This window comes from Chrysemys picta, chromosome 3 (genome assembly GCF_011386835.1).
Source record: "Chrysemys picta bellii isolate R12L10 chromosome 3, ASM1138683v2, whole genome shotgun sequence".
Classification (NCBI taxonomy): Eukaryota; Metazoa; Chordata; order Testudines; family Emydidae; genus Chrysemys; species Chrysemys picta.
This window is the reverse complement of record NC_088793.1, coordinates 102,492,979-102,519,846: the sequence shown is the minus strand read 5'-3', so window position 1 is coordinate 102,519,846 and position 26,868 is coordinate 102,492,979. Positions and strand designations below refer to the sequence as shown.

The 26,868-nt window shown below is 44.8% G+C and overlaps 1 protein-coding gene across 32 annotated transcripts in view; it reads right to left on the bottom strand.

The window, feature by feature from the left end:
* Positions 1-26,868, bottom strand: part of EYA4 (EYA transcriptional coactivator and phosphatase 4) — a 228,788-nt gene that overhangs the window by 51,850 nt on the left and 150,070 nt on the right. For 16 of the 32 annotated variants that reach the window (XR_010599667.1, XR_010599666.1, XR_010599668.1 and 13 more), the window contains 3 exons: positions 26,189-26,257; positions 8,630-8,728; positions 519-585 (listed from right to left, as the gene is read on the bottom strand). Coding sequence is in view for 29 of the 32 variants with exons in the window: in XM_024113338.3 (XP_023969106.1) it covers positions 519-585; positions 8,630-8,728; positions 26,189-26,257 (235 nt within the window). In the remaining 3 variants the exon portion in view is untranslated. The remainder of the gene's footprint in view (positions 1-518; positions 586-8,629; positions 8,729-26,188; positions 26,258-26,868) is intronic. The other 16 variants (XM_024113388.3, XM_024113386.3, XM_024113402.3 and 13 more) reach the window with 3 other exon arrangements.

Sequence of the window (26,868 nt, the reverse complement as noted above, 5' to 3'; positions counted from 1 at the left end):
GTTTAATGCACTAGTACTTATGCATTCAAGTACTCATTTTGCACAGGGAACTGTGTTTTTTCCCAATCAAGTGCCTAAGAAGTGGGCTGTAGTCCACGAAAGCTTATGCTCTAATAAATCTGTTAGTCTCTAAGGTGCCACAAGTACTCCTGTTCTATTTCCATGGGTTTGAGCATATTCTGTCAGCACAACTTAGGTGCCCACGTTTGAAAACTTGACCACTGGGGTTCAATCTTGCCCTTACATGTGTACACAAAATCAATTATATACATTGTGCAACAATACATAACTGCACATCTAAGAGACAGACCAAGATCTTCACCAACTGTGAGAGAGGAAAAAAATAGAGAAATGATGCTAATGGGGATCAGTATCAAGTCTTAAATGCTTAACTATGTATCCATTTGTTAATACACAATAAATAAAAGTAGTAACACTTGTTGAAAACTTTGAACAACAGAATTGCCTGAAGTCTTGGTCATTCGCTATGATAGGCTAGAAAAGATGTGGTCACTAACTTGGAGGGATATATCTGCGGCGAGTACTGATGTGCTGATCTTGGACTGTAGCCACTACTTGTTATTACTGCAAAACAGAAAACAAGAGTGCAACACTTAACAAAAACAAAAATGGATTTAATTCACATACCAAAACTTTGCAGAGATAACGAATGCTAAAATATTACATTTGAAGAGTATTTAACTAAAATGGGACAACCTTTCATCAAGGCTAAACTACTACATTTTTAATATGCAAACTGAAAACATACAGTAAACTCCCAAGTAACCCAGGTTGTAAAAATAATTGTCTCCCAGTATCAGCATGCAGCACCTTTTAAATTTGATTTATATATTTCTGCATACATTTTAGAGGCATACAATTCACACATAATATTTGATACACAAGCCAGGAAGCTGTCACTAATGGAAACTTAATTACCATTTAAAAAAGCTTGTGATCTAATGTATAGTATTATATAGGATTGAAAAAATTATAAAATCTCCTTTAAAAACCTGACACTTGCAAGTTTAAATACAATTTTTAAAATATTTTTTCTTTCAAGTTTGCAAAATTCACTAAAAAATTCAATCATGAAAGATATCAAATTGATAGCCCGGGAAAACAAATTCACCTATTTATCCTCAGATCAGTTAGAGCAAGACACTGGCGACATTTTTATTTGAAATGTAGGTAAAACAAATCCCAGTTCAGTCGCCATCAACCTTTTATATGCCTATACTATTAGCAGCTGTATTCTTCCGAAAAAGCTTACAGAATGATAGTCATATCCTATTAAAATTTCCAATCAAAAGCAGCACCCAAATTGGACTAATTCCAAGAATTTGGACGTTTCACTTTCCTTTAACCATCTGTCTTGACTAAGACAGATGTATTCCAAATATATGTACTCTAAAGTGTTGAACCAATCCCTTCAGAGCAAATCCATATTGAGCAAATATACAGAGTGTCTTTATTAGGCCATCTGCTGTTCATTCACTGTTCAAAAGATTAAAGTAGTACACAACGAAGCACTGGAATTTCTGTAGTCTAATCAATCATAGCTGTACTTCAAAGTATACACTTCCTGAGTTGTTCATAATGGTACTGCAAACCCACTTTTAGAATTGTATAAATGACAAATAGGTTTGGGTTCCTATATATTTTATGAAATATGATATATTTCTATATCCAAGTCTAATGAATGCCTTTAAGATCTACTGCTTTGAACACATGCAGAACTTCATAGTTTTTAAGCTATTTTAAAGATATTTAGAACATTTAGGAAAATGTAGTAGAAGGAAAAGAATTAATTCCTCTTAAATGTGCATTAGGTTAGCTTGAAAACTAGGAAATATTGGACAATAATTTCTAGACCCTGTGCAATCAGTTTCAATTTGAAAGTTGCACAGCATATATATCAAAGCAAACTACTTATAAAACTATGAAGGGTTCTCTCTCTTATTTGCTAAACTCCTGGAAGATAATTACTCTTCCTCACAACACCTCAATGCTCTTTATGAAGACGAAACAGTTAAACAAGATGATCTTGCAGATTCTCAGGTCAATGAACTTCAATGATCCACTAATTGCATCTCTGCAGTTTTTTGACCAGTAATGTAATTAGATTAAATATCAGGCCATTTTTTTCCCTCTTATTTACTGAACTGTATTTTGAGAAGCAGGAGATCCAGCTAATTGACCAACTTTGAAAAACAAAACAGGTTATCGTACTACTGTAACTGGTACAAAGTAAACTTTACAACAGCTACAGTGGATGAACTGTTTTTCTTATCAAATCATTCATAGTAAAATTAGCATTTTTACCGAAAAAACGCACGATGTAATTAAACAACTCTGCACACCCATCTCTCTATTTTGTGCATTCAGAAAGACTTAAGAAAATATTCTTGAATGTGTCTTGTTTTCATATTTTCATTTCACCTTAATGACTGTACAAATAGTATTGTACTAGTAGTTTTCCCTTTGATGGACCTAAATTGATATTGGGATAGAAAAAATATAGATGCCCAGAAAGTCTTTTATTTGCATATAGTTTATAATATTAGAAACCTCAACACATCACTGAATGTTCTGAAGACATTGAATCATGCATGTAGCTAGGCTATGTAACCCATGTTCTATTCACTATTACTCTCATCATCCCTTCTCAAACCCTTCTGATAGTTTGTTACACCAATTTGTATATGTTGAATTAGATTGTAAGAACTTTGGGGAACATATTTTATATATCTGTATATCACCTAGCACAAAGGGACTCTGACCCTGACCAAGTCCTCTGGGTGCTATCAAGGTTGCCTGACATTTTCAGTTATAAAAACCTGTTTTCAGCTGCTTATAACTTTGCCAAACTTTAACTGCTTGGGCTGAAAATTTCTATGCTTGATGCCTATCTCAGGCTGATTTTTTTTTTGTGTGTGTGAAAAAGGTCAGCCAAAATGGTCCAAGAATGAGGCGAGGGAAAAAGAGTTGTTTTGCCCATGTTAAAACATTCTGGGGACCTTGTCTTAGTGCCCCCATGTTTTGGAGCAGGGACTAGAAATGTGACTTTTGTGTGAGGGATGTGGTTTTGCTGTCCCTGTGAAAATCCACCCAAATTTTGCCAAGTTATAAGCCTTTGAAAAATCACAGTGCACACAGATGCAATAGTGACCTTTTAAATGTTAGTAGCTAAATTCCCTGACCATTACTCTGCAATGAGAATGATCCAGTCCAACTGTAGGTCTGGACTGCTGCAGAGCTGGGTTGGGACACCTGAAATGAGGGCAGAGACACTCTCTCTCCTGTGCTCACAATGACCCCCTCCTGGGCCCAGGCAGCATAATGGAGGAAGGTGCTGCTTCGAGGACAGAGGGGACAAGAGCTGGATATGCAGGGAGGGGAGAAGGGGAATGGTTTGAGGGGTGGGGAGGGAGAAAGGGAAACTGGGGCTTGTAGTTGGGGTGGGGGGAGACTAGGATCAAGAGCCAGTGTGGCAGGAGGCAGAGATAAGTAGGGAGAGGGTAGAGGGGAGGCAGATCTGAGAAGGAACTAAGGGGTGGGGGGAGAACTGGAACTGACTGGGCAAAGAGACTGGGGCAAGGAGGAAAAATTGGGACAGTGTCAGTGGGGATGGGGAATGAGTGTGAAATAATGTTTGGATACCAGGGTCGGGGAGACAGATGAGTTCAGAAGTCAGACGGGGGAAATTGAGAATGGCTGGGCAAGGAGACTGGAACTGGGAGTCAGGGGAGACTGGTATGAGGAAACTGGAGGGGTAAGACTAGGATTTGCGGGGCAAGGAATCTGGGGCTGGAATGAGTAGCCTGAGGAGTGGAGCCTAGGACTGACTAGATGAGAGGAATAGGATTGGGACAAGGACCTAGGGGAGGGTATCAGACAGGACAAGGACAGGTTGGAGGGGATGGGGCAAAAGAGGGTCACACTTGGGGGGCCCAGGCAGATGAGTCTGTGCCCATTACAGCATACTCTCCTTCAGAGCCTTGAATGGAACCCAAGATTCTTGAGTCTCAACCTTCCTCTGCTGTCAGCAAATATTTGAGAAACCCACTGGCAGTGTGTCCTATCCCCCTCTAGTGTCGATCCACACAGAAAATGACAACCTACTACTGCTATCAGTTATTCCGTTAGCTCAAGTGGCAGAGATCTGTGTGGTGGATCTAAGGGTTTCACCTTGCTCATGACCCATGTAGGTATAAATATGATGCCATATGATGGAATTTCTGATTTTTCAGCTTACTTGTTAAAAACCAAGGAAATTACACACACAAAAAATAAGTTAAGAACATTATTACGATTTCAAATCCAAACACTTAAAAAATAGAATATTCCAGAGTTGAAGTTGCCTGTGCAACTGTAATTCAGCCTCCTTGTGTATGTACATTCTGATACAGTGTTTAACTTACGTGATACAATATTTTTTCCACAGGACCCCTGCCTCATTTAGTGCACAGGATCGACTAACTGGGGGATGAACCAGGGATGTGTAGTGATGGAGACTTATGTATAGAACCCCCTGATTTTTTTGTTGCAGAAGTTGGAAAGTACGGAGTGAGTGAGGCAGGAGATTGGAGGAAGATCTCTGGGTTAAGACAGCTGAATGCTGCTCTGGAGAACTAGATTCTACTGCCTCCACCACAGAGTTCTTGTGATGCAGGGCAGGGTTTGAATAGTGTGCAGAAAATAAGGCCTGGGGCCACACATTGAACAATGAGGAAAATACAAAACATTGAAACGCTGCTCATTAAGTGAGCACTATCCATTCAGTGCACTGAATGAGGCAGGGATCCAGTGGGAAAAAGTAGTATGTGATCTTCTAATGAAAGACTGTACCATAACGCATATGCACAAGGGGGACAAACTGAGATTGTGCAGGCAAACTTAATTCTCCATTTCCTAACTTTTGAATGCTTGATTTTGTAACTGTAATAATGTTCTTCTAACCCAGTTTTTTGTGTGTATAATAAATATTTACTGAAAAGGGATGAAGATGGAAAGCCGAGAAGTTGCTTGCTACTCCATTAAAATTGTTAATAATTCTCAAGTTCACCTAACTTTCTAATCAACTTAAACACAAAACTGTATGCTGAACTAACACAGCAGTCAAGGCAAATTTGTCAAAGCAAGAAAATTCGGAGTTAAACTTTCTCAGAGTCCTGCAGCCCCATGTACAGTACATTGATATTTCACAATATAGTCCTCTACAGTATCACAGAGTTTCCTGGATTTTATAAAATATTAAATACTCAAACCAATTTTTTACATATACACCATCCTATTGTAGTAGAAGTGGTGCACAAAATGATTTGTCCACTTAGTTAAGCCATGCCGGGGAGAGAAATATTTTCTCAGTGGTAACTTCATAGAGCATTGGGGAATCCTCAGAGAGATTACATGGTACGTATTGTAAAACCAATGGCTGAATTAAGGGGTCTGTGAGAGTTTAACTCTAAATTTACTAGAACTGAGCGGCTTTTCTTTCACCATTAACATTAGTTTATTGAGTCTGAGATGTGACATTTCCTATTTATTTTAATATGTGGCCTTTATGCTATTTAACCTTTACTTGGCTCTAATGTAGCATATATAAGTTTGCAATTATATTATGAGATCAAAAAGTTAATGACTGAAGTCAAGTTCACAGGTACTTCTGATTGTAAAATAGTTCTGAAAAGTAACTAGCATGCATGCTTGCTGGCAAGTTTCGTCCCAGTGTGATTTCAAAGAGTCAAAATGTTAACCTTTGAAAATGAGGATTTATTATAGAATCATCTATACAATCTCAACTGTCATTACACTATAAACCCAATCCTGCCCTGGTATATACCACCGAGCAGTCTGTCTGGTCATCACTTCCAGTGTTCAATAAGGTCACTAAGCAGTGGTGGATACACTACATTCTGCAGGACTTGTTCAGCCTCCTTCTCAGCTCCAATGCTCTGCCTATTGTCTACTGTCTGTAAGTCAGGAAAATAGGATGTAACACAGTTGAATACCCCAAGCAAAGACAGTACACAATGGTGGAGACTCAGACTGGTCTCAGCACTGGGAGTTCATCAGTCACTTCACTCCGGCCTCAGTTCAGGAAAGCTTTTAAACACATGCTTAAGTCCATCCTTACTCAACAAAGCATTTAACAGCACACATAAGTTTAAGCATTGATTAAGTCCCTTTAATGAGGCTTAAGTGTATGTTTAAGTGCTGAATCAGGGTTCTCAAGAGTAGGATATACTCCTGATTGTGGTCTGATGTCACCTACTTATATCTATTCATGTAAATTTAACAGATTAGATGGTTTCAACTCACAGACCTGAGCATTTTATCAATCCACAGAATTTTTTCCCCTTCCTCTTCACCCTCCCACGCATATCCCCTTGCTGGAGCTGGCTCTCTCTGGCTGCCAAGTCTGCATCCACAGGGAACCTTTGCTCCAGAAGAGGGGATGCCTCATGATGGATTTAATTGTTTTAAAAACTATAGGGTAACACTGACATTATGACCTTCTCAGGTGGTGGGGCGTTCAGAATGGCTGGTACTTGTCATAGGAACATCTTGCTGCTTTAACAACAATTAGATCCACTGTATTCACCTTCCCCTTAAGCCAGGATCCCCCATGACTGCAAATTTGGCAGCATGGTTTGACCAGCTTTGTGGCATAGATGCTAAACAAAAAAAACATACTTTTTTCCATATCTCTCTGATTGTTTCAGCTGGTATATTTGGAAAGTTACCTGCAGCTGCCATAAAAAAAACAAAAACAAAACACATGCACACATCCTGAAATAGTGGCAAGAGAGCACCTCAGATAAAATAGCTACAATTCAAACTAAAACATAACAAAACAACACATTAAAAGCTCTGCTTTCACTCCCCCACTTCCCCCCCCCCCCCGATAAGCAGCTATGTGCACGTACTACTCCCTTATTATTGGCCCCACACCTCTAGCTGGTGACTGACGAAGTCTGTACCATGGTCAGAGGGGCTGCATTTCTTCCCTCCTGATAGTGCTTTCCCTTCAATCATTTTGTATCTGACTCTGTGACCCAAGATGGGGAAGTACACTCACGTTTTACTTTAATACATAGGCACTAAGATTTAAAAAAATGAGTGCCTACATGTAGATTCCCAGATTCATTGCAGCCACCTAAGTAAGTGGTCTGATTTTCAAAAATGCAGAACACCCTTCACCCTCTTGAAGTTCATGGTAGCTGCTGGGTGCTCAACACTGGATAATCAGGCCCTTATTTAGGTGCCTAAATATGGATTTAATAATATAACTCTAACCATCCCTTCTGAAATTCTTGCCCGAGACTTTTCAATACACATAGTAAAGCCCAGATTTCTTAAATATACAGTATGGGTCAACAAAGGTACACTTCCAATACAAAATCACAATTATTTCTGCTGGTGGTAAATTTTTCAACTAATTGCTTGTTTTGTCTAAAAAAATTCTGATTCAGCAAAACCAAAACTGTCCATGAAACAGAGTCCATTTTGACAAATCTCTAAAAAAAAGTTGAAAAAAGTTTTTAAGTTGTCTAAATGGTATGTTTTAACCTCTTTTAGACAAAAAAAAAATTCAGTTTTCCTGAGTGAAATGACTTTTTGTTTCAAAATTTAAGCTAATTAGACAAAGACAAGGCTAAAAAAAGAAAAATTAAACATTTTGGAATTATTTAACAAAAAGTTTCAGCTGACCTGAACCTTCATATTGTATCCACATATCTTTTGGAAACAGCCCTGGGGACATATTACATTCAGTAACAAAGTTAACTTATTCTGAGCTTGCTGTAAGCAGCACCATAATAATTCAGACATAATGGGCCTGATCCAAAGCCTACTGAAGTCAATGGGGAGTTTTCGTTGACTTCTATTGGCTTCTGTGTGCTTTGGATTAGGCCCAAAGATGTTTATAGGTACATTATTATTCTCTTATCTGCATTAATATGACCAAGATCCAATATTGTGTTATAATGCAAGCAATATGTACTTTCTTGTACTTCAGTAACCTTTAATACTTTTCAGTCAGCTACTTACAATGATGTTTTGTGTTTTTTTTTTTTCAAAAGGCCAACTGGGAAGATAAGATTATTTATATTGAATCAAACAGATACTTTATATTTAGACCCATGGATCAGATAGTTTAAGGCAGCCTCATCAGCTAATGAGCACTATTAGAGTGAAGTTTAGGATTACTAAAGCAATACAACCCCCCCCCCCCCCCCCCCGCCGATACTTAAAGCAATACAGCCTTCAGATTTACATTTTATAAATTATAATTGCTAATACTAATACAATCTAATTTTATCTCACTCCTGCTGATATTATATGAGCCTACAAACTAAAAAATGCTACAGTATGTGACCATTGTTAAATATTCTTGCACACAAGAATAGTTGTAGTAAATATGTTTCTTAAGAACACAGCTGATGAGAACTGCAAGTTAAGGTGTTTTCAAAAAAAGTATTATTACTTTTTGGTATTAAAGCCTAATTTATAACTTTCACAAAGTTTAAGAGGTGTCCTCCATGCACTGACATGTTCATTAGTGAAAGTTACCAATGCTACATTAGTGTGCATCTCATAACATGTGATCTTATTATGGCTTTACCTGACCCAGTAAAAGTGTCAAGCGATCCATCTCCAGTTGTGGTGGTGGTGGTTGTTTCACTGCTGTTCATGGGCTCTGTTTTGACTGCAAGAAGAGACACTACACATAGAAGAATAAGTAGACATGAGATTTTACTTCTAAATTTACATCAGAGACCTCATGCCAGTGTCACGAGTGGCAGTCCAGCTAGAACAGACATGCGATTGAAAAGTTTAGAATTTTATGAGAACAGTCTGCTACTGCACTTTCTGAAATGGCCACACATGCATCTATTTATGTCTCTATTTGAAAGACTGCTATAATTATCTGGATTAATATCAATCTAAATCTAATAGATTCTAGCAATTCCCCAAAACTAGTGGACAGGAAGGAGAGAAGAGTATATAGCACACAAAAAATGGTTATGGTTGAGAACCAATACAATATGTTTTTGTTCTCTTCCAGCAGCATATTGCTTTCACAGTGCAAGCTTTCTGCCACCCCCAACCAGTGTGTTTTTCTACCTCAAAGCTAACCCACACTGAAATTGGTGACTTATTCTCCCCAAAGGAAAAAAAAAAAGAACTATAGGCAGTGCACAAATGATAGCCATGAAAAGCCAGCTTCTAATTAATGTACTAAGAAATAATTATACAACACAGACTTCTGCTTTTATTAGAGGCTAAGCTGCACTAGGAAAATAAAAAATTATAGCTGCACCACAATTACATTCAGAACACTCGTACAGTTAGGTAGATGTGCATATTTACAGCGTACATTAGTTGCCAGTTAACTACTGGGGGCCTGATTTTCATTTACGTGAAGGCTCTTTTACACAGCCAGAACAGCATAAAGAGGCTAAGTGCAAATGAGAATCAGGCCTTGTATGTTTTACTAGACATGTGGTAGATCATGCATTTTAATTCTAAGAACAAAAAAGTCTGGAATTTTCAAAGAAGCTTAAAGGCTTACACTGGGAAATTTACCAGCAGAACAATAGCGTTATAATTATACCATGTGTTGTTCGGCTGATCAATTTCGCCATGTTTACAAATCCTAAGTGAATTGGGGAATTAACTCTCTTAAGCCTGGTCTACACTGGGGGTGGGGGGGTGGGAATCGATCTACGATACGCAACTTCAGTTACAAGAATAGTGTAGCTGAAGTTGATGTATCTTAGATCAACTTAGAATCACTTACTTCGCATTCTCGCAGCATGGGATCGACGGCTGCTGCTCCCCCATCGACTTTGCTTCTGCCTCTCACCAAGCTGGAGTTCAGCAGTCGACAGGAGAGCGATCAGGGATCGATTTATCATGTCTACACTACACTAAATCGATCCCCGATAGATCGATCACTACCCGCCGATCCAGCGGGTAGTGTAGACGTACCCTTAGGCCCCTTTCAAAATCTCAGCCAAATTCTTTGGTGGTTTTTACCTGAACAAGCTATGAGGTCTATTATAGCTATTTGAAATTACACACACCTGCCTTTGTCCCCCATCCATAATCGATCTTTCATAGGCAAATGGGTGAGTTGGGTGATTGATACTTAACAGTAACACTACAGACAATACATGACTGCACATGAAATATGGGTGGAATTTGGGACATTGTGTATACAATGCAAATTTCAAACAAGGACTGTGGAAATTAACTTTTTGATTATTTATGGGAATTATGTAAATCTTAATATGTAAAATGTGAATTTTACAGGATGCCAACAAATGGGCAGCCTGAACAAATGCAGTGTAGTTGGTTGGCTTCACAGTAGGATGGGAGAGAGAGGTCAAAATAGTTTACTCCTATCAATGGTCCTCCTATTCTCCACTGCACGCTCCTGGAAAACAGGGTCATGGAGATTGCTCTGCACATGTCAAAGTTAGGGATATCAATTTAAGTGCCCAAAAGAAAGAATTACTTCTTCAGAAGGCCACTGAAATTGTTCCACAGCATCAGAAAAAAAATCAGCAGCAGCAACGTATTTTTAAACCAAATCCTATGTTTCACCATATCTCTGTCCTAAGATAATTTCCAAGAGATGGAGGGTTAAAATATAAAAGTGGAAATGGACTGACTTTTCTTTGCACTGATAATAAATTGCTTTTGCAATCAGAAAGCAGTTGGAACAAAAAAGAGATGTATACCAAAATTTGGGGAATGTGTTTTTATACTAAATACAATACACATGAGAAATTAAGGAAAGCTTTTCTCCATAAGACAAAGATTGTCCTGCATTGCTGCTAATGAAACCTAGGGCTATCTGCTGCATAAATGACAGCTGTGCTGTCAAAGGGAACACTTTTTACTGACTTGATTGTGAAGAGGCTCAGGCCTTGCACCTCTGTCTCTACATATATCAGAAAGTATGCAGCTTGCTAATTTGGTCTTCTTTGCAGTCTCTGTTCCCTTTATGACTTCCACAATCTCCTCTTCTCCATCACAGTAGTATATGACTACCTCAAAATCTTTAATGTATTTATTCTCACAACACCCCTGCAAAGTAAGGAAGTGCTATTAACCCAGCTCTACAGATGGAAAACTGAGGCACAGAGATCCTAAGTTCTTTGCCAAGGTCATACACAGACTCTCTAGTGGAGCAGGGAATTCAACCCACGTCTCCCAAGTCCTAGGTTAATGCCCTAGCCAATGGACTATCATTCTTCTCTTGTAGCTAGATTGATAGATATTCAGGAAAGCACTTTAGTATGTGCTTAATTGCTTTACTGAATTGGGGCCTAAATACTGCGTTGAAAAGTATTGTACTGAACTATCCCTACCTCCAATCATTGTGATGTGCAGCACACTTTCCTGGGCACAAATATTCACCAAGTTTTCCTCTCCTTGTCAAACAATCACTCTCCCCCAACTCTCAAATTAATTAAATTTGATAGAAAACTCCGAGTTAGAATTACAATTTGTCAACAATACATACGGAAAATATCTTTTGAGATATCCTTGATTTTAAACAGCTCTAGTCTATTACATTCAGATTTTATCAGAGTAAGGAAGTCATTTGCATGGCTAGACTTTTGAAATACTGCCCTTATTTTTCATGTTGCACATAATTAAACCATGAAAAAAACAGCATTAAACTAACCAAAAACCAGTTTAACTTTAAAAGAAAAAAAAAAAAAGCAATAAAATTTAAAGTTGAGATCAAAATATAAGCTCATACCATTTAAACACACACTGTTTTGCCTAGGTTTTGTAGCACATATAACACAGTGTGTGGCATCACGTAATGTTCTGACACTGCTACAATATCTATCCTAGTAAGGGGAGCAGGGTGACTTAAAAATTTGAATTACAGTGTGTAGCCCAAAGAAATTGGGTCGAGCACCAAATGGTCCGAGGTCAACCATGATCAGTTGGGACATAGATGGTCGACGAAAAAGCAGGGGAGTGGATCCTGGGCAGTGGCTGGGGCACCGTCCTTGGGCACATCCTCAAAATGCCCATTTCTGGCTGCCCTGGTCTCTGGAGGGGCCAGGCTGGGCCGAAGAGCGGGAAGATGAAGGGTGGCATCGCTTAAACTCCTTATTATTTTCCTTCTCTCTGTAGGAGTTGGACTGGGGGACACCCCATGATCTTGATGGAGGCAGAGAAGGCGGAGGCCGGAATGGCTTTCTAGCCTGTTGAGGAGTGTGCAGGCCCAACGACCAGAGGGTGGCACGGGAGTCATTAAGACTGTGAAGCCGTGTATTGGTCTGAAGAGCCCTGCTCCCTCAAACGGGAGATCCTGCAGGGCAGTCTGCATCTCTTGGGTCAGCCCGGAGGACTGTAACCAGGAGCTACACCTCATGACCACCGCAGAGGAGATCACCCTGGCCGCCGAGTCTGTAACGTCTCAGGCCATCTGGAGGGCGCTTCTCGCCACCGCTTTGCCCTCATCCACTAATGGCAAACTCCTGGGCTTGGTCCTGTGGAAGGCCCTGCTTAAACTTGCTGATGGAGTCCCACAGGTTGAAGTTGTACCTGCCTAGCAGGGCCTGATGGTTAGACACCCAAAACTGCTGCTGGCTGTTGAATAAATTTTTCTGCCATATAAGTCCAGTCTCTTGGTGTCTTTATTTTTGGGTTTGCCACTGGCCTGGCCTTGCCTGTCCCTTTCGTTGACGACAGACATTACCAGAGACCCTGCAGGAAGGTGGGTGTACAGATATTCAAATCCCTTTGTTGGGACATAATATTTCTTTTCCGCTTTTTTGGAGGCAGGCGGAATGGAGGAGTGGGTCTGACCCACAGACTCGGCAATTTTCAGGACCCCTGGGTGGACGGGCAATGCGACCCAGGCTGGGGTGGAGGAGAGTATGACATTGAAGAGATCGTCAGACTACTCCTCTAGCTCCTCGACCTCAAAGTTCAGGTTAGCAGCCACCCTTTAGAGCAGGGCCTGGTGCTCCTTGAAATCATTGGGGGGGGCACTGCTCGCTTGCGAGGGGCCTGCCACCGCCTCGTCTGGGGATGACGAAGAGGACTGTACCGCAGGGGAAAGGGCAGCTTCCCCCTGCCTGTCTGGGGATGGCTCTTTGGGTGTCGGGGCCCACTGCAACGCTCCTGTGTCGGACTCAGCAGCGTGCTCCGATGCTGGTGCTGGCTGGGCTGGAGGGAGTTTGTCCGATGCGACCTGAGAGGAATGGTGGGAGTACAGGACAGGCATGATGGGTACACGCTATAGGCTCCAGTACTGCCACTGGGTGGGCCACTGCCCCTGCTGCCATGCTGACAGGGCCGTCTCGCAGGTCGTCGGTGATTTGGCTCTCCTAGGTGAGGGGCTGAACTCTCTCTCCAGCTCGGACCACTGTAGATGCTGGAGTCTGTCATCTGACCCTTGTCAGCAAACAGTAAGGAAAGGGCGAGGAACGGTGCCTGCACGACCAGGAACAATCCCGCACTGAGGGGGATTGATGCTGTTATGGGGGGGGACTGCCTAGGCGATGGGGATCTGTACTGTGGTGATCTCTGGTCGGAGGCCCGGCGGTACTGCAGGTACAGGGATCGGCGTCATGACTTGGGTGTCCTGTGCTTCGTAGGTGGCGACCTTGGTGTTAGAGACCTGAGTCTTCTACCCAGAGACTGAGGCTGTGGCACCGGGATACCAGGCCGTGGTGATGGGGATTGACGCCTGCAGTTCGGGGATGCTCCATTGCTCTAGTGGGAGGTCCCATAACTGGCTTGCCCTTAGAGGTCTGGGCCTTAACGTGGTCCATCGATTGGTTTGACCTCTTGGCTGGCCTACTTGGTCCTTGGCTGCCGGGGCCACCTCAGGCACAGGAGGTCCTACTAGGGGCCAGGATCCCCTGCTGCTCCTGGGAGTCAGATGCCTGGCTGGACTAGCGGGTCTGACCACAGCAGTACCCCTGTGTAGGGCAGGCACATAGCTTAACACAGGTACTTTGCCCAACTCCCCCCTGTCCTGCGGTGCTGACGGGCCCTTGGGCTTCAGCTGCTTCTTAGGACCCGGCGAGGGGGAACGGTGCCAGCGTTGCACTGCGTGCCAACGCCAAAGTGCTAGGCGTGGAGTCCGATCGGAAGGGGTCCAAGGCAGGACGAAGCGCAGCCTCCAGGAGGATGGCCCTCAAGCAGATATCCTGCTCCTTTTGAGTTCAAGGACGAAAGTTTTTGCAGATCCTGCACTTGTCTTTTCTGTGTGATTTCCCCAAACACTTCAAACAGCTATCATGGGGGTCAGTAATGGGCATCGTCTGGGTATATGATGAACATGGCTTGAAGCCTGGGGAACAGGGCATGCCCCGCTCTGTGGCGAAGTCCCAGCTGGGACTCTAACTACTAAAACTATTATCTAATACTCAACTTAATGGTCAAACTAAATACCTAAGAACTGACTATAAAGGAGAAAGAACAATGGCTGGAAGAACCGCAACGCTCTCGAAATGCAAGACAAGGTGCTCCGACCAACCGTCATGGGCGGTAAGAAGAAACTTGGAGGGTGTAGCGTCGTTAGCGCCTGATATACAGCACTCAAGGGGGTGACACAGCTGACCCTATGGATCCACTAAGGCAAAAGTCTTCAACAACTGTGCACATGGGTACATACACACCTAAAATGGAATCGACATGACTAAGCACTCCAAAAAGAACTCATGAGCTGCAAAGTTTCATTTTTTAACAACTAAGCTATATTTTAAGGACTGAGAATGCAAAATGGTATAATTAGATGGGCAGCAGATTTAAAAATTGTATTAAGATGATGTTAAAAAAAATAGTGAACCGAGTTTGAGCATAGAAGTTTCTGGTCATCAGGGAATAACATACAGATTATAGAGGGTGCAAAGTTTGGTTTAAGATAAAGTGGCATGAGGAATACATAATCTGCAATATCCCCGACTGGGAGTAAAAGGTTGACGGGTCAAAGTACAGACATTGAGATATGAGGGTATGAAGTTAATAAAGTGGCTATGTTCGGGTGTGGATTATAATGAGTGGATATGATGATGAGGATGGATTGACCCTCATTTGGTGAGATTTAATGTTTAGGGAGTTTATGGTTCCAGTTCATATGATCCAACAGAGAAGGTCACTTGGTCCCTTTCTTGTAGTGGGAGAACGATGTCACTCTGGCTGACGCCTCCTGGTACTGTCGGTGGCCGGTGATGTGCTCGATGTAGATGTCCCTGGACCATCAGATGGCGTCTGAAACCATGAGGCGCCACATGAGACATGCATACCGTCGACCGATCCTGCAGGTCCGCAGCACACGCTCGTTGCAGGGGTCCCAGGCGCCCAGGGCTCCGACAATCAGGGCGTCCATCTGCACCTCATAGCCCTTCGCTCTCAGGGTGTCAGCCAGGGGGGCGTACTTTTCCAGCTTACGAGCTCGGGCTTCGCAACATGCCGGAGTCCTGTTCTCAAAGGAGACCGTGACGTCGACGAGAATGATCTTTTTCTGGGCCTCGTCGGTGACGACCACGTCAGGTCATAGCTGGCTGTCAGTATCGGCGATGGTGCAGTTCACGGAGATCTCCCCCACGCATGGCGTGATGGCTTTCACCAGGCGGTTCTGGATGGCGTTGTGGCACAGCTGCCAGGCTCTGGAGTGGGGTTTGCAGCTGCACAGGACGTGGGGCAGGGTCTCGTTGGGGTAGCCGCACTTCCTGCAATGCTTGTCTCGGTTCCTGTGGCGGACGGCTCCGTTGAGCGGGACGCAGTTGAGCCGGGCACGGTGGATGAACCGCCAGTCAGCGAAACAGGTGAAGCCGCCCCCGGCGAGGAAGTGGTTGCTGGCATCCCACTTGCTGGTCAACTCAAAGGCTTTACCCTGGTCCGGTTTACGCTTCAGGGTTTCCACGTACAGCGAGCGGATGGCGGCCTTCAGAGTCCTCTCCAGCAAGCCCCTGGCCGTCGGGGTAACGATGGTGTTGTCGTGGGACCTGATCTGCAGCACCCAGATTCCCAGCTCCTGGCGCTCCTTGCACCATTCCCAGCGGCAGCCGATGCGCTTCCCCAAGCGACGCGTGGTGTTGTGAGTGCGGGACCACAGTGAAGCGATGTCGCGCCCGTCCTGTCCGAATTCCCCATCCAGGGAGGCGCTCAGGAAGGTGGCGATGTCTTGGTTCGAGGGGGCTCTGCCGATCCGCTTCTCTGTCGCATCATGCAGGGCGTTCGCCGCAATGTTCCTCACCGTGGCGTCGGGACATGTCAGCAGATGGAAGGTGTGGGTTATCACCGCGACGTCGCACAGGTCTCCCATGCGGGGGACGTTGGCGCCGCCGTGCCTGTGGGTGATGTAGACCAGCTCGTTGCTGGCTCTCTGGGGAAGGAACAGCTACTTCTTCACCAGCTTCCGGATGATCTTGTCTGCCTTGTTGAGGGGCACCTTCGCGATGGCGGATCCCCTTAGGATGAACGAGATGCGTGGGATCAGGAAGGTGTTCAGGGCGTTTATCTTCTGCCACGGTGCCAGCAGGGAGACATCAATCTTGGCGGCGTCCTGGAAGATCTCTTGGATGGTGTCCTCGGGTGTCTGCCGGACACGGAACCCTGTTGGCGTGCCAGATGCTGGTATGCCTGCCCCTCTGCCAGGGGGATGAGGGGCTCACCTGGGATCTGGAACCCCGTTGTCTGCACCGAGTCGCTTTTGCTGCTGTCAATGTGCAGAGTTGCGCACTTCTTCGCATTGAAGTGGAGCTCCATCCAGTCAGTAGTTTCGCTGATGGCATCTAGCATATCTTGGAGGCTCTCTGGGTCGTCCGCGGTCAGGACCAGATCGTCCGCGTAGGCCAGAATGCTGAGTTTCTTGCTGTGCAGGTCGAAGCCGGTCGGGCCGTTGGAGATGGCTCGGATGAGCGGTTCCATGGCCAGGTTGAAGGTGATGGGGCTAAGGGGGCATCCTTGTTTCACGCCACGGCGGATGGGGATGTCGTCCGTCTCTCCGTCCATGGCGCGGATGGTGGTGATGCAGTCCTTGTAGAGGTCCCGTAGGATCTGGATGAAGGTTTCTGGCATCCCGAACTCTCCCAGGGTGGCAAAGATGTGATGATGGGGTATGGACCCAAAGGCGTTGGTCAGATAAAGCCATGCTACTGCGCACTGCCTCTTGGACCTCCTGGCCTCCTGGATGGCCGTCTGAAGGAGGAAGTTGTGCTCCTAGCATCCCTCGCAGGACATGAAACCCTTCTGCACTGAGCTGACGGCGTCCCCGCACACTGACCAGTCTGTGATCCTTGCTGCGAGGCAGCTGGCATACAGCTTGTAGATGGTGGAGCAGAGGGAGATGGGCCTCCAGTTGCCGGGGTCATCTTGTTCGCCTTTTTTGTGGATGAGCACGGTCATGGACTTTTTCCAGGAGCGGGGAACGCGATGGAACTGCTTCCATTTGTTGAAGATGGCAGCGAGCACCAAGCAGCCGGGGTCTCGCTTCTTCAGCAGGGGGTAGCAGATGCCATCTTTCCCAGGGGCGGTGTTTTTGGTCCTCGACAGCCTCGCCTGCACCTCCTGCGGGGAAAAATCTCACTCCAAATCCTCCGTGAGGTCGATCTGGGGTAGCGGGGAAAGGCACTCTGGGTGTCGCAAGTTGGTCTGGGCCTCGTGATCAAACACATCCTTGAAGTAGGAGTAGAGCCTCTCGGACTGGATGGCACAGTAGGAGGAGGTCCCGTCGAGGATCTTCCTCATAGCTTTCGTCCGGTTCATCCTGTATAGTTTCTGAATACGGGATGCAGCCGCCGGGTCGTAGCGGCGGCTGACGTCCCCTCTCCTGCCTTCTCTGGTGGTGTTGTTACGGCTCGGCACAGGGAATCTGCGAGTGGCCCATGCGGCTTCCTGGGGTTCCCTCCTTCTGGCTGAAATTTCCGCAGATACTTCTGCAGTCAGTCTGTCCATCAGGGTGTCGAAGTTCTCAAAGTCCTCAGCCTTTGCCAGCTCCTCTATCCAGGTGGATTGCCACGGCGTGGCGACCCTTGCTCGCGGCCATTGCTCCTCCTGTTGCGTTGTCTCCACGGGTTCAGGTGCTGCGGAGACAGTTTGCGGCCTCGTTGTCCCTCAGACTGTGGAGCGGTATTCAGGTGGGTCTTGAGGCGGGGGTCCTGGTGTGGTGGGGAGGGCAGCTCTCGGTGTCTCCAAGGCAGCACTGGATCTTCCGGGAGGGAGTGGGGTTCTGGAAGCACCGGTTCTGGGCTTTGTCGGGGCGCGGTCGTGTTTGGAAGCACTGGGGATGGTTCTGATTCTTCTGCAGGTGGCATCCGGCTGGTGGGTCCTCGGTGGGGCATGGGGCTTTTGGCGGTCAGAGGCTCTTTGGATAACCTTGGAGGAGGTGTTGGGTCTCCCAGGGGTGGGGTCTGGCTGTGCGATCTGGGGGCTACGGGAGGCTCCTCCGTTGGCTGGATCTCGCCGTGCAGCCTGGAGGTCGATGCTAGTTGCTCCTACTGCAGGGTGGCATCAGGTTACCTGTGGGGGAGCGCTGCAGCGTCTCGTGTCCGTGTTGTGCCGGATGGTTTTTATGAGGTCGCTGAGGCGTCTGGTGAGGTTGTTGACCTGAGAGGTGGCGGTGGTCCCCCTCACAGCAGTGTCCAGCGTGGGGATTTTGGAGACGGGACTGGTCCTTTTGGTGGCATCGTCAGTCCTCGAGGCAGGGGTTACGCTTCCCTCATTGGCGGTTGGTCCCCCCTTATCTGCTGTGACTCTGGGGACGCTGGCTGGGGTGCTGAAGCCAGATCATCGGTGGGGGTCAGGGTTGGAACCCGGAGGATGTCAGTGGGATTCACTTTCGCGGTCGTGGGGGGTCCCCTGCACGTGGCTTGATGAAACTTACATTTCTTTTGGGTCTCGAAGGGGAGATCGCAGCGGCTACACCGGAAAGCAATCCGTTTGTTGTAGATCTTACGAACGTGTTTGCTGAGGGCTGCGAGGGTCTGGACTCCATGGATGGGGAGACAGAAGGGGCAGAGGAGGAGACCTGTAGGGAGCGGCTACTGGAGGTATGTCATAACTATAAAGAGAAGGGTAACAGCTGTCCTGTGTACAGTACTATAAAATCCCTCCTGGCCAGAGACTCCAAAATCCTTTTCCCTGTAAAGGGTTAAGAAGCTCAGGTAACCTGGCTGGCATCTGACCTAAAGGACCAATAAGGGGACAAGATACTTTCAAATCTTGGCGGGGGGAGGCTTTTGTTTGTGTTCTTTGTTTGGGAGTGTGTTCGTTCTCAGGACTGAGAGGAACCAGACATAAATCCAGGTTCTCCACATCTTTCTAAACAAGTCTCTCCTATTTCAAACTTGTAAGTAAATAGCCAGGCAAGGCGTGTTAGTTTTCCTTTGTTTTCTCAACTTGTAAATGTACCTTTCACTAGAGTGTTTATCTTTGTTTGCTGTACTTTGAACCTGAGACTAGAGGGGAGTCCTCTAAGCTCTTTAAGTTTGATTACCCTGTAAGGTTAATTTCCATACTGATTTTACAGAGATGATTTTTACCTTTTTTTCTTTAATTAAAAGCTTTCTTTTTAGAACCTGATTGATTTTTCCTTGTTTTAAGATCCAAGGGGTTTGGATCTTGATTCACCAGGAGTTGGTGGGAGGAAGGAGGGGGGATGGTTAATTTCTCCCTGTTGTAGATCCCAGGGGGGTTGGAACTGTATTCACCAGGAGTTGGTGGGAGGAAGGAGGGGGAATGGTTAATTTCTCCTTGTTTTAAAATCCAAGGGGTTTGGATCTGTATTCACCAGGGAATTGGTGAAGGTTTTTCAAGGCTTCCCAGGGAGGGAAAATTGAAATGGTGGCAGCGGAACCAGAGCTAAGCTGGTAGTTAAGCTTAGAAGTTTTCATGCAGGCCCCTACATTTGTACCCTAAAGTTCAAAGTGGGGATCCAGCCTTGACAGGTAGATGCGGTCTTCTTCCCCTGCCTTCCCTCCGTGGGGCGGATCTCTGTTGTGCCTGCAGACTCGCCAGGTGATTCCTCTGGGTATGGCAGAGAAGCTTGGGGAGATGAAGTCGCTCTTGGGGGGGCGCTGGACTCACTGGCCACGTTGTCTCTTTGCCCGGAAGAGCAGCGTGCGGCATCGAGATCTTGGGTTCTGAAGTGCATTCCCCTTTGAGCGGCCCTCCTCCGGACAGCCGGGTGGTAAGTAATTTTGGAGTCTGGGGTTGAGGAGGTGGTTCCTTCTGGACCATCCCTCTCTGGAGCAGTGGGGCAGCGATCAGCATCCTGGTCCTGGGGGCTCCCCCGGTGGCATCCTTCCCGGCGGGGCGGCAATCAGCATCCTGGTCCTGGGAAGCGGGCAAGGTTCTCTAAGGGTCCCCCTCCTGAAAAGCTGTTGAGATATTCTTGCTTCTGGATGTGAAGTCCCGAAGAGCCGTCCTTCTGGAGCCAGGTCTCCGTGCAGAGGTATCCACGGGGGTTTTCTTCAGCAGCTCCTAATGTTTTTGTTCTTGCAGGTGGTCTGGGTCTTCCGGGAGGCACCAAGGGTGGTCTTCAGGATAGGTTTTTGCTGAGCTTTCTGGAAAGAAGGAACAGGAGCAGCCGATGACAGTGTAGCTAAAGCTGAAAAAGAGTTTTCTTCCAAAATAGGAGGAGTGGAGTATATCTTCAAAGCAGCATCAATTTTTTAAAAAATGGCTGCAGGAGATTCCATCTTTTGGACGTGTGTTTGCAGTTGTCCATCAGAAGAAATTAAACTGATAAGAAATGACACTACACTTTGATCTTAGCTCCAATTTCTCCTCCCCTATAGAGTAGAACTTCAGAGTTACAAATTGACTGGTCAACCACCCACCTCATTTGGAACTGGAAGCATGTAAGTAGGGAGCGGAGAGGGAAAAAAAGAAATTACTACATAGTACAGTTCTGTGTTGAACGTAAACTACTAAAAAAATAAAGGGAAAGTTTAAAAAAAGATGTCAATGTAAGGAAATTGTTTCTGTTCTTGTTTCATTTAAATTAAGATGGTTAAAAGGCAGCATTTTTCTTCTGCATAGTAAAGCTGTATTAAGTCAATGTTCAGTTGTAAACTTTTGAAAGAACAATCATACATTTTGTTCAGAGTTATGAACAACCTCCATTCCCGAGGTGTTTGTAACTCTGAGGTTCTACTGCACTTGAAAGCGACCACAGATCAGGGAAAGGAGGGGCCAACGAGAACAGGTGAGTATGGATCCTTTAAAGGGTCAGTTCAGAGAGATGTACAAAACAGTTAATCAGATGTCTGATGCTCTCCTTTCACTTAACATCCAAGCCCTAAGACTTTCCTAGAAATCCTTAAATTGCTGTGGGGGATCCCAGTGATAATGGAGAGAAGTAGCTGACAGGCAGTGAGGATGTCACTCAAAGACCAATGGAAGACGACAGGCTATACAAAGTATCTCCCGAAACCAGCAGCAGGGGGTTGGAAAAAAGTCAGGATAGCCAAGCAGCCTTTCCAGTTAGGGTGGGATGCTATACACTGACTGCAATGGGAGAAGCAGCCTGTGACTCCAGTGCAAGACATCTCACTACAGAGGCCAGGAGCAACCAAGGAAGGGTACATGCTGGGCTGGGTTATCATTAGCTGGGACCTGATCGAGTGCTAATTGGGCTGGCAGAGAAAGACAGTTACAGAACATTTGAGGTTGATGGGAGTGAGAAAAACACATGAAGGGAACAGACCAAGAGCAGCCATGCACATCCGATGTCATAACTCAATAGGTGTGGCAAATACACTATCACACACAGTTTGCCAAGCAAATACTATGCAACCACAGATGCAGCGAGGCAGTGGGAACACCACATAGAGAGGCCCCACCAACAAGACACAAAGATCTAAAAGGCATAGGACAAGTGATCCAACTGCCCTCTGAGAGAGTGGGATTCAAAGGAGAACCCTATGTACTAGGCTGAGCACCTCCCAGGATAGCATGTACCTGCCCACTGGATTTCCCCCTTGTTAATTAGTTAGGAATTAAGTTGTATGTGGCAATGTACTTTTTCCTTCACCTGTACCTACTAAAATAACAGACTAGAATAGAGGAGATATTCTAGCCCCCACAGTAAGCCATTTATTCTGGCACAGCACTTTCTTTGTGGAATGCATATAAGATATTTTTGTAATACCTTAAAGTGGCTGACTTGCATATACAAAGTCATTTCAAACTTCTTTTTTTAAAAAGTCAACTTTCTGAAACCTTATTAACTTTGGTCCCAAACTGCAAAGTTAAGCATGTGTGTCATATTCTGCAAGATGGGGCCTTTCAGAATAATAGATTATGGTTGGAATTTGTGTGTGTACTAAGAACAATTCTACACATTATCTTGAGATATTTAAATTATACAATACAAAAATGGGTTTCATTACTTAAAATGGATACCATATGGGACCGTGTTTTCAGTGGGCCTCAACACTGATTTTGCATTTCCAAACCCTATATCTGCAAAGAACTCCGAGTGACCAAAGCATGAAAATCCAACTTCATAGAAAGGGTTTGAAAATTTGGCTCAGGCAAACTTCCAAAATCAGCTTCTAAGGGTATGTCTTCATTACAGAGTTAAATCAGATGATCACAGGGACGCCACTTGGCGGGTTTTATATAGGACGGTCTTTTTGAGAGATTTGTCCCGTCTGGTAGTGGGACAAAAACAGAAGTGGTTTTCTGCATTATTGGACAGGAGTTACCATTTTGAATAGCATATTGCTCCACCCCTGCCAGCATGACCGCATGTGCAGCTGGTGCGGGATGGGTGCTCTTGAAAACGGAGTGCACCATGCATACAAGATCACCCATTTGGGTCATCTGATCCCACTGAGGGGTACCAAAAGAAACTGCACAGTCTGCTCAAGAAACTCCCTGAAGCAGCACAGGAACAAATCTACACAGATACAACCCTAATGCCCCAACCAGGGGTATTCTATCTGATACCCAAGATCTATAAACCTGGGAATCCTGGACACCCCATCATCTCAGGCATTGGCACCCTGACAGCAGGATTGTCTGACTATGTGGACTCTCTGCTCAGGCCCTACGCTACCAGCACTCCCAGCTATCTTCGAGACACCACTGACTTCCTGAGGAAACTACAATCCATTGGTGATCTTCCAGAAAACACCATCCTAGATGGATGTTGAAGCTCTCTACTCCAACATTCCACACAAAGATGGACTACAAGCCGTCAGGAACAGTATCCCCAATAATATCACGGCAGACTGGTGGCTGAGCTTTGTGACTTTGTCCTCACCCACAACTATTTCAGATATGGGGATGATTTATACCTTCAAGTCAGCAGCACTGCTATGGGTACCCGCACGGCCCCACAGTATGCCAACATTTTTATGGCTGACTTAGAACAACACTTCCTCAGCTCTCGTCCCCTAGTACCCCTACTCTACTTGTGCTACACTGATGACATCTTCACCATCTGGACCCATGGGAAGGAGGGCCTTGAGGAATTACACCAGGATTTCAACAATTTCCACCCCACCGTCAACCTCAGCCTGGACCAGTTCACACAAGAGATCCACTTCCTGGACACTACAGTGCAAATAAGCGATGGTCACATAAACACCATCCTATACTGGAAACCTACTGACTGTTATTCTTACCTACATACCTCCAGCTTTCATCCAGTCCACATCACACGATCCATTGTTTACAGCCAAGCCCTAAGATACAACCGCATTTGCTCCAATCCCTCAGACAGAGACAAACACCTACAGGATCTCTATCAAGTGTTCTTAAAACTACAATACTCACCTGGGGAAGTGAAGAAACAGACTGATAGAGCCAGAAGGGTACCCAGAAGTCACCTACTACAGGACAGGCACAACAAAGAATGTAACAGAATGCCAGTAGCCATCATCTACAGTTCCCAACTAAAACCTCTCCAGCGCAACATCAAGGATCTACAACCTATCCTGGAGGACGATCCCTCACTCTCACAGACCTTGGGAGATAGGCCAGTCCTCGCTTACAGACAGCCTCCAAACCTGAAGCAAATACTCACCAGCAACCACACACCACACAACAGAAACACTAACCCAGGAACCAATCTCTGCAACAAACCCTGTTACCAACTCTGTCTGCATATCTATTCAAGGGACACCATCATAGGACCTAACCACATCAGCCACGCCATCAGGGGCTCGTTCACCTGCACATCTACCAATGTGATATATGCCATCATGTGCCAGCAATGCCCCTCTGCCATGTACATTGGCCAAACTGGACTGTGTCTACACAAAAGAATAAATGGACACAAATTAGACATCAAGAATTGTAACATTCAAAAACCAGTAGGAGAGCACTTCAATCTCCCTGGACACTCAACAACAGACTTAAAAGTGGCAATTCTTCAGCAAAAAAACCTTCAAAAACAGACTTCAACAAGAAACTGCAGAGCTGGAATTAATTTGCAAACTTGACACCATCAAAGTAGGCCTGAATAAAGACTGGGAATGGCTGGGTCACTACAAAAACTAATTTCCCCATCCTTTCTTGTCAACTATTGGGAATGGGCCACATCCACCCTCATTGAATTGGCCTCGTTAGCACTGAGCCCCCACTTGGTAAGGCAACTCCCATCTTTCATGTGCTGTATATTTATACCTGCCTACTGTATTTTTCACTCCATGCATCTGATGAAGTGGGTTATAGCCCATGAAAGCTTATGCCCAAATAAATTTTTTAGTCTCTAAGGTGCTACAAGGACTCCTCGTTGTTTTTGCTGATACAGACTAACACGGTTGGGGCAGAGTCACTCTGGCAGGAATTGCCAGAATGTCCAGTATTCCAGGAATGTGAGAGTGGCCACCCTAGGTGATCAGCACCTGGGTCTGAGCACCTGCATTAGCCTTACTTGGGTGTGAACAGCCACACTGCAAAGACTAACACGTTCCTGTGTCCTCGCTGGTGCTGCACTCATTCAGGTAGGAGGATTTCTGGGGGCATATCCCATGGTGATTTGTCCTGCTGTAAAATGAGCCACTCTATGATTCTTTCACAATGAATTATGAGAGAACTTATCTGTCCTTCTGTGCACATGGCAGGAAATGTGGGAACTACCAGCACTTGAGTGATTTATACTGAGTCCTCACTGCAAAGTGGATAGATTACTAACCGGAGTGAAAGCAACATCCATGATTTAGCCAATACCGCAGACAAGCCAGTTAGCCCGGGATGAAAGCATCGGGTTGAAAGACAGCTTTGTGTGTGGTCAGGCAGGGGTGTTGGAGTAACGACGTAAGTAAGAGACTGAGTTAACTCTGTGATGATGACATACAATTACATGTGGAAATACAGAGTAAGTGTAAAAGCCTGCATTTTTGTTTGAGCAGAAGTATGACTAATTTGTGTATAAATCTAGTTGCACGGTTTTGTGTGCACAAAATTGCAATTGCAAATTTAAGAGTCTATGTTGATGCCCCTTTGAAAACATGTATGTGCCTCTCAACTCAATTCTGTAAACAGTTACAACTATGCATATCCACATTTAAACTAAATTTAGATTGTAACCTCTTTGAGGCAGAGACCATCATTTTCTTATGTGTTTGTATAGTACCTATCACAGTAGGGCCATGTGCTATGATTGGGCCCCTAGATGTTACCAAAATACAAAGAAAACAATAATAATGCATATGGGAGGAAAGGAACGAGTGGTAGTAACTGGTTGTAGGATCATAAAAATGTTTGTAAAGTGCCCAATACATTTACAACCTTGATTTGTGCTCAGGTAAGCATGTAATATAGTACCTAAAAATTAAAAAAAAGATAAATGGACATTCAGTGGAAAAAAACATTAATCTGGCTTCACGGGAAGCTGACATCGTTGGGAGCAATGGATGCCCAATCAGAGCTGTGGGTGCTCAGCCTCTCTGAAAACAATGCCATCAGATTATGAGGATGTATACAGTTAACCTCATTCTAGGACAATTAAAATTCTTGTTACTAGTGAAATGGCTTAACAAGTATGGTAAAATAAATGTTTGTTACGGCTTCTTTCTGGTTTTCCAGCTCTGCAAAAGGACTCTGAGAAGTAGGAAATCACATAAAAATGTTCTAAACCACAGAACAAAAGAACGAAACAAAACAGGAGAAATGTAACACAGCAGTCGTGGAGCCACAAAGTCACACACATGCACTATACCATGATCTCTCATACTTGTTGCAGAAGAGGGAGTGCTGCAACTCAGCAACCAGTCTGCAGTATTTAAAACAGTCATGTTGTCTCCTGAGAATGGGAATGGTATAATGGTTCATTGTCTGAATGTCTGCTCAATATACATGAATATTCTTTAATGCCAGTAGGTGTTTTTGCCCTTTGAGCCTAGTCTTTAGCTGCACAGTATTGCTTTTGTGAATATTATTCTAGCTGGTTTATTTAAATAAAATATACACATATAATTATTAGTGCTCTTAAAGGTCTAGTTTCAGCCCCTCCTTATTCTGGAATATTGGTATTTGGTTTTTAAATGTGAATACACTGAATCTTAAAGATATCACTAGAGGGGTCTATTCCCTCCATGCTCACATGTAAATTTTTACAGACATTAATGGAATTTTTGCATACAGAGAAGTGATTAAAACTTTATATTGTGGGAAGAAAGAACTGAATGACCAATATTTTGGTGTAAAATGCTAAAATAAGTGTAGTGCACACTAGTGTACAACATCTAAGAACCATGGGTGAAATTCTGGCTCTGTTGAAATCAATGGCACAACACTCATTGACACAACAGGGGCCAGGATTTCACCTCGTAGTCTGATACCCTTGCTCACACTGTGCAGTGTCGCATTCAGACTACTCACCAGACCAAGGGCAGCAAAATCCATTATTAGCAT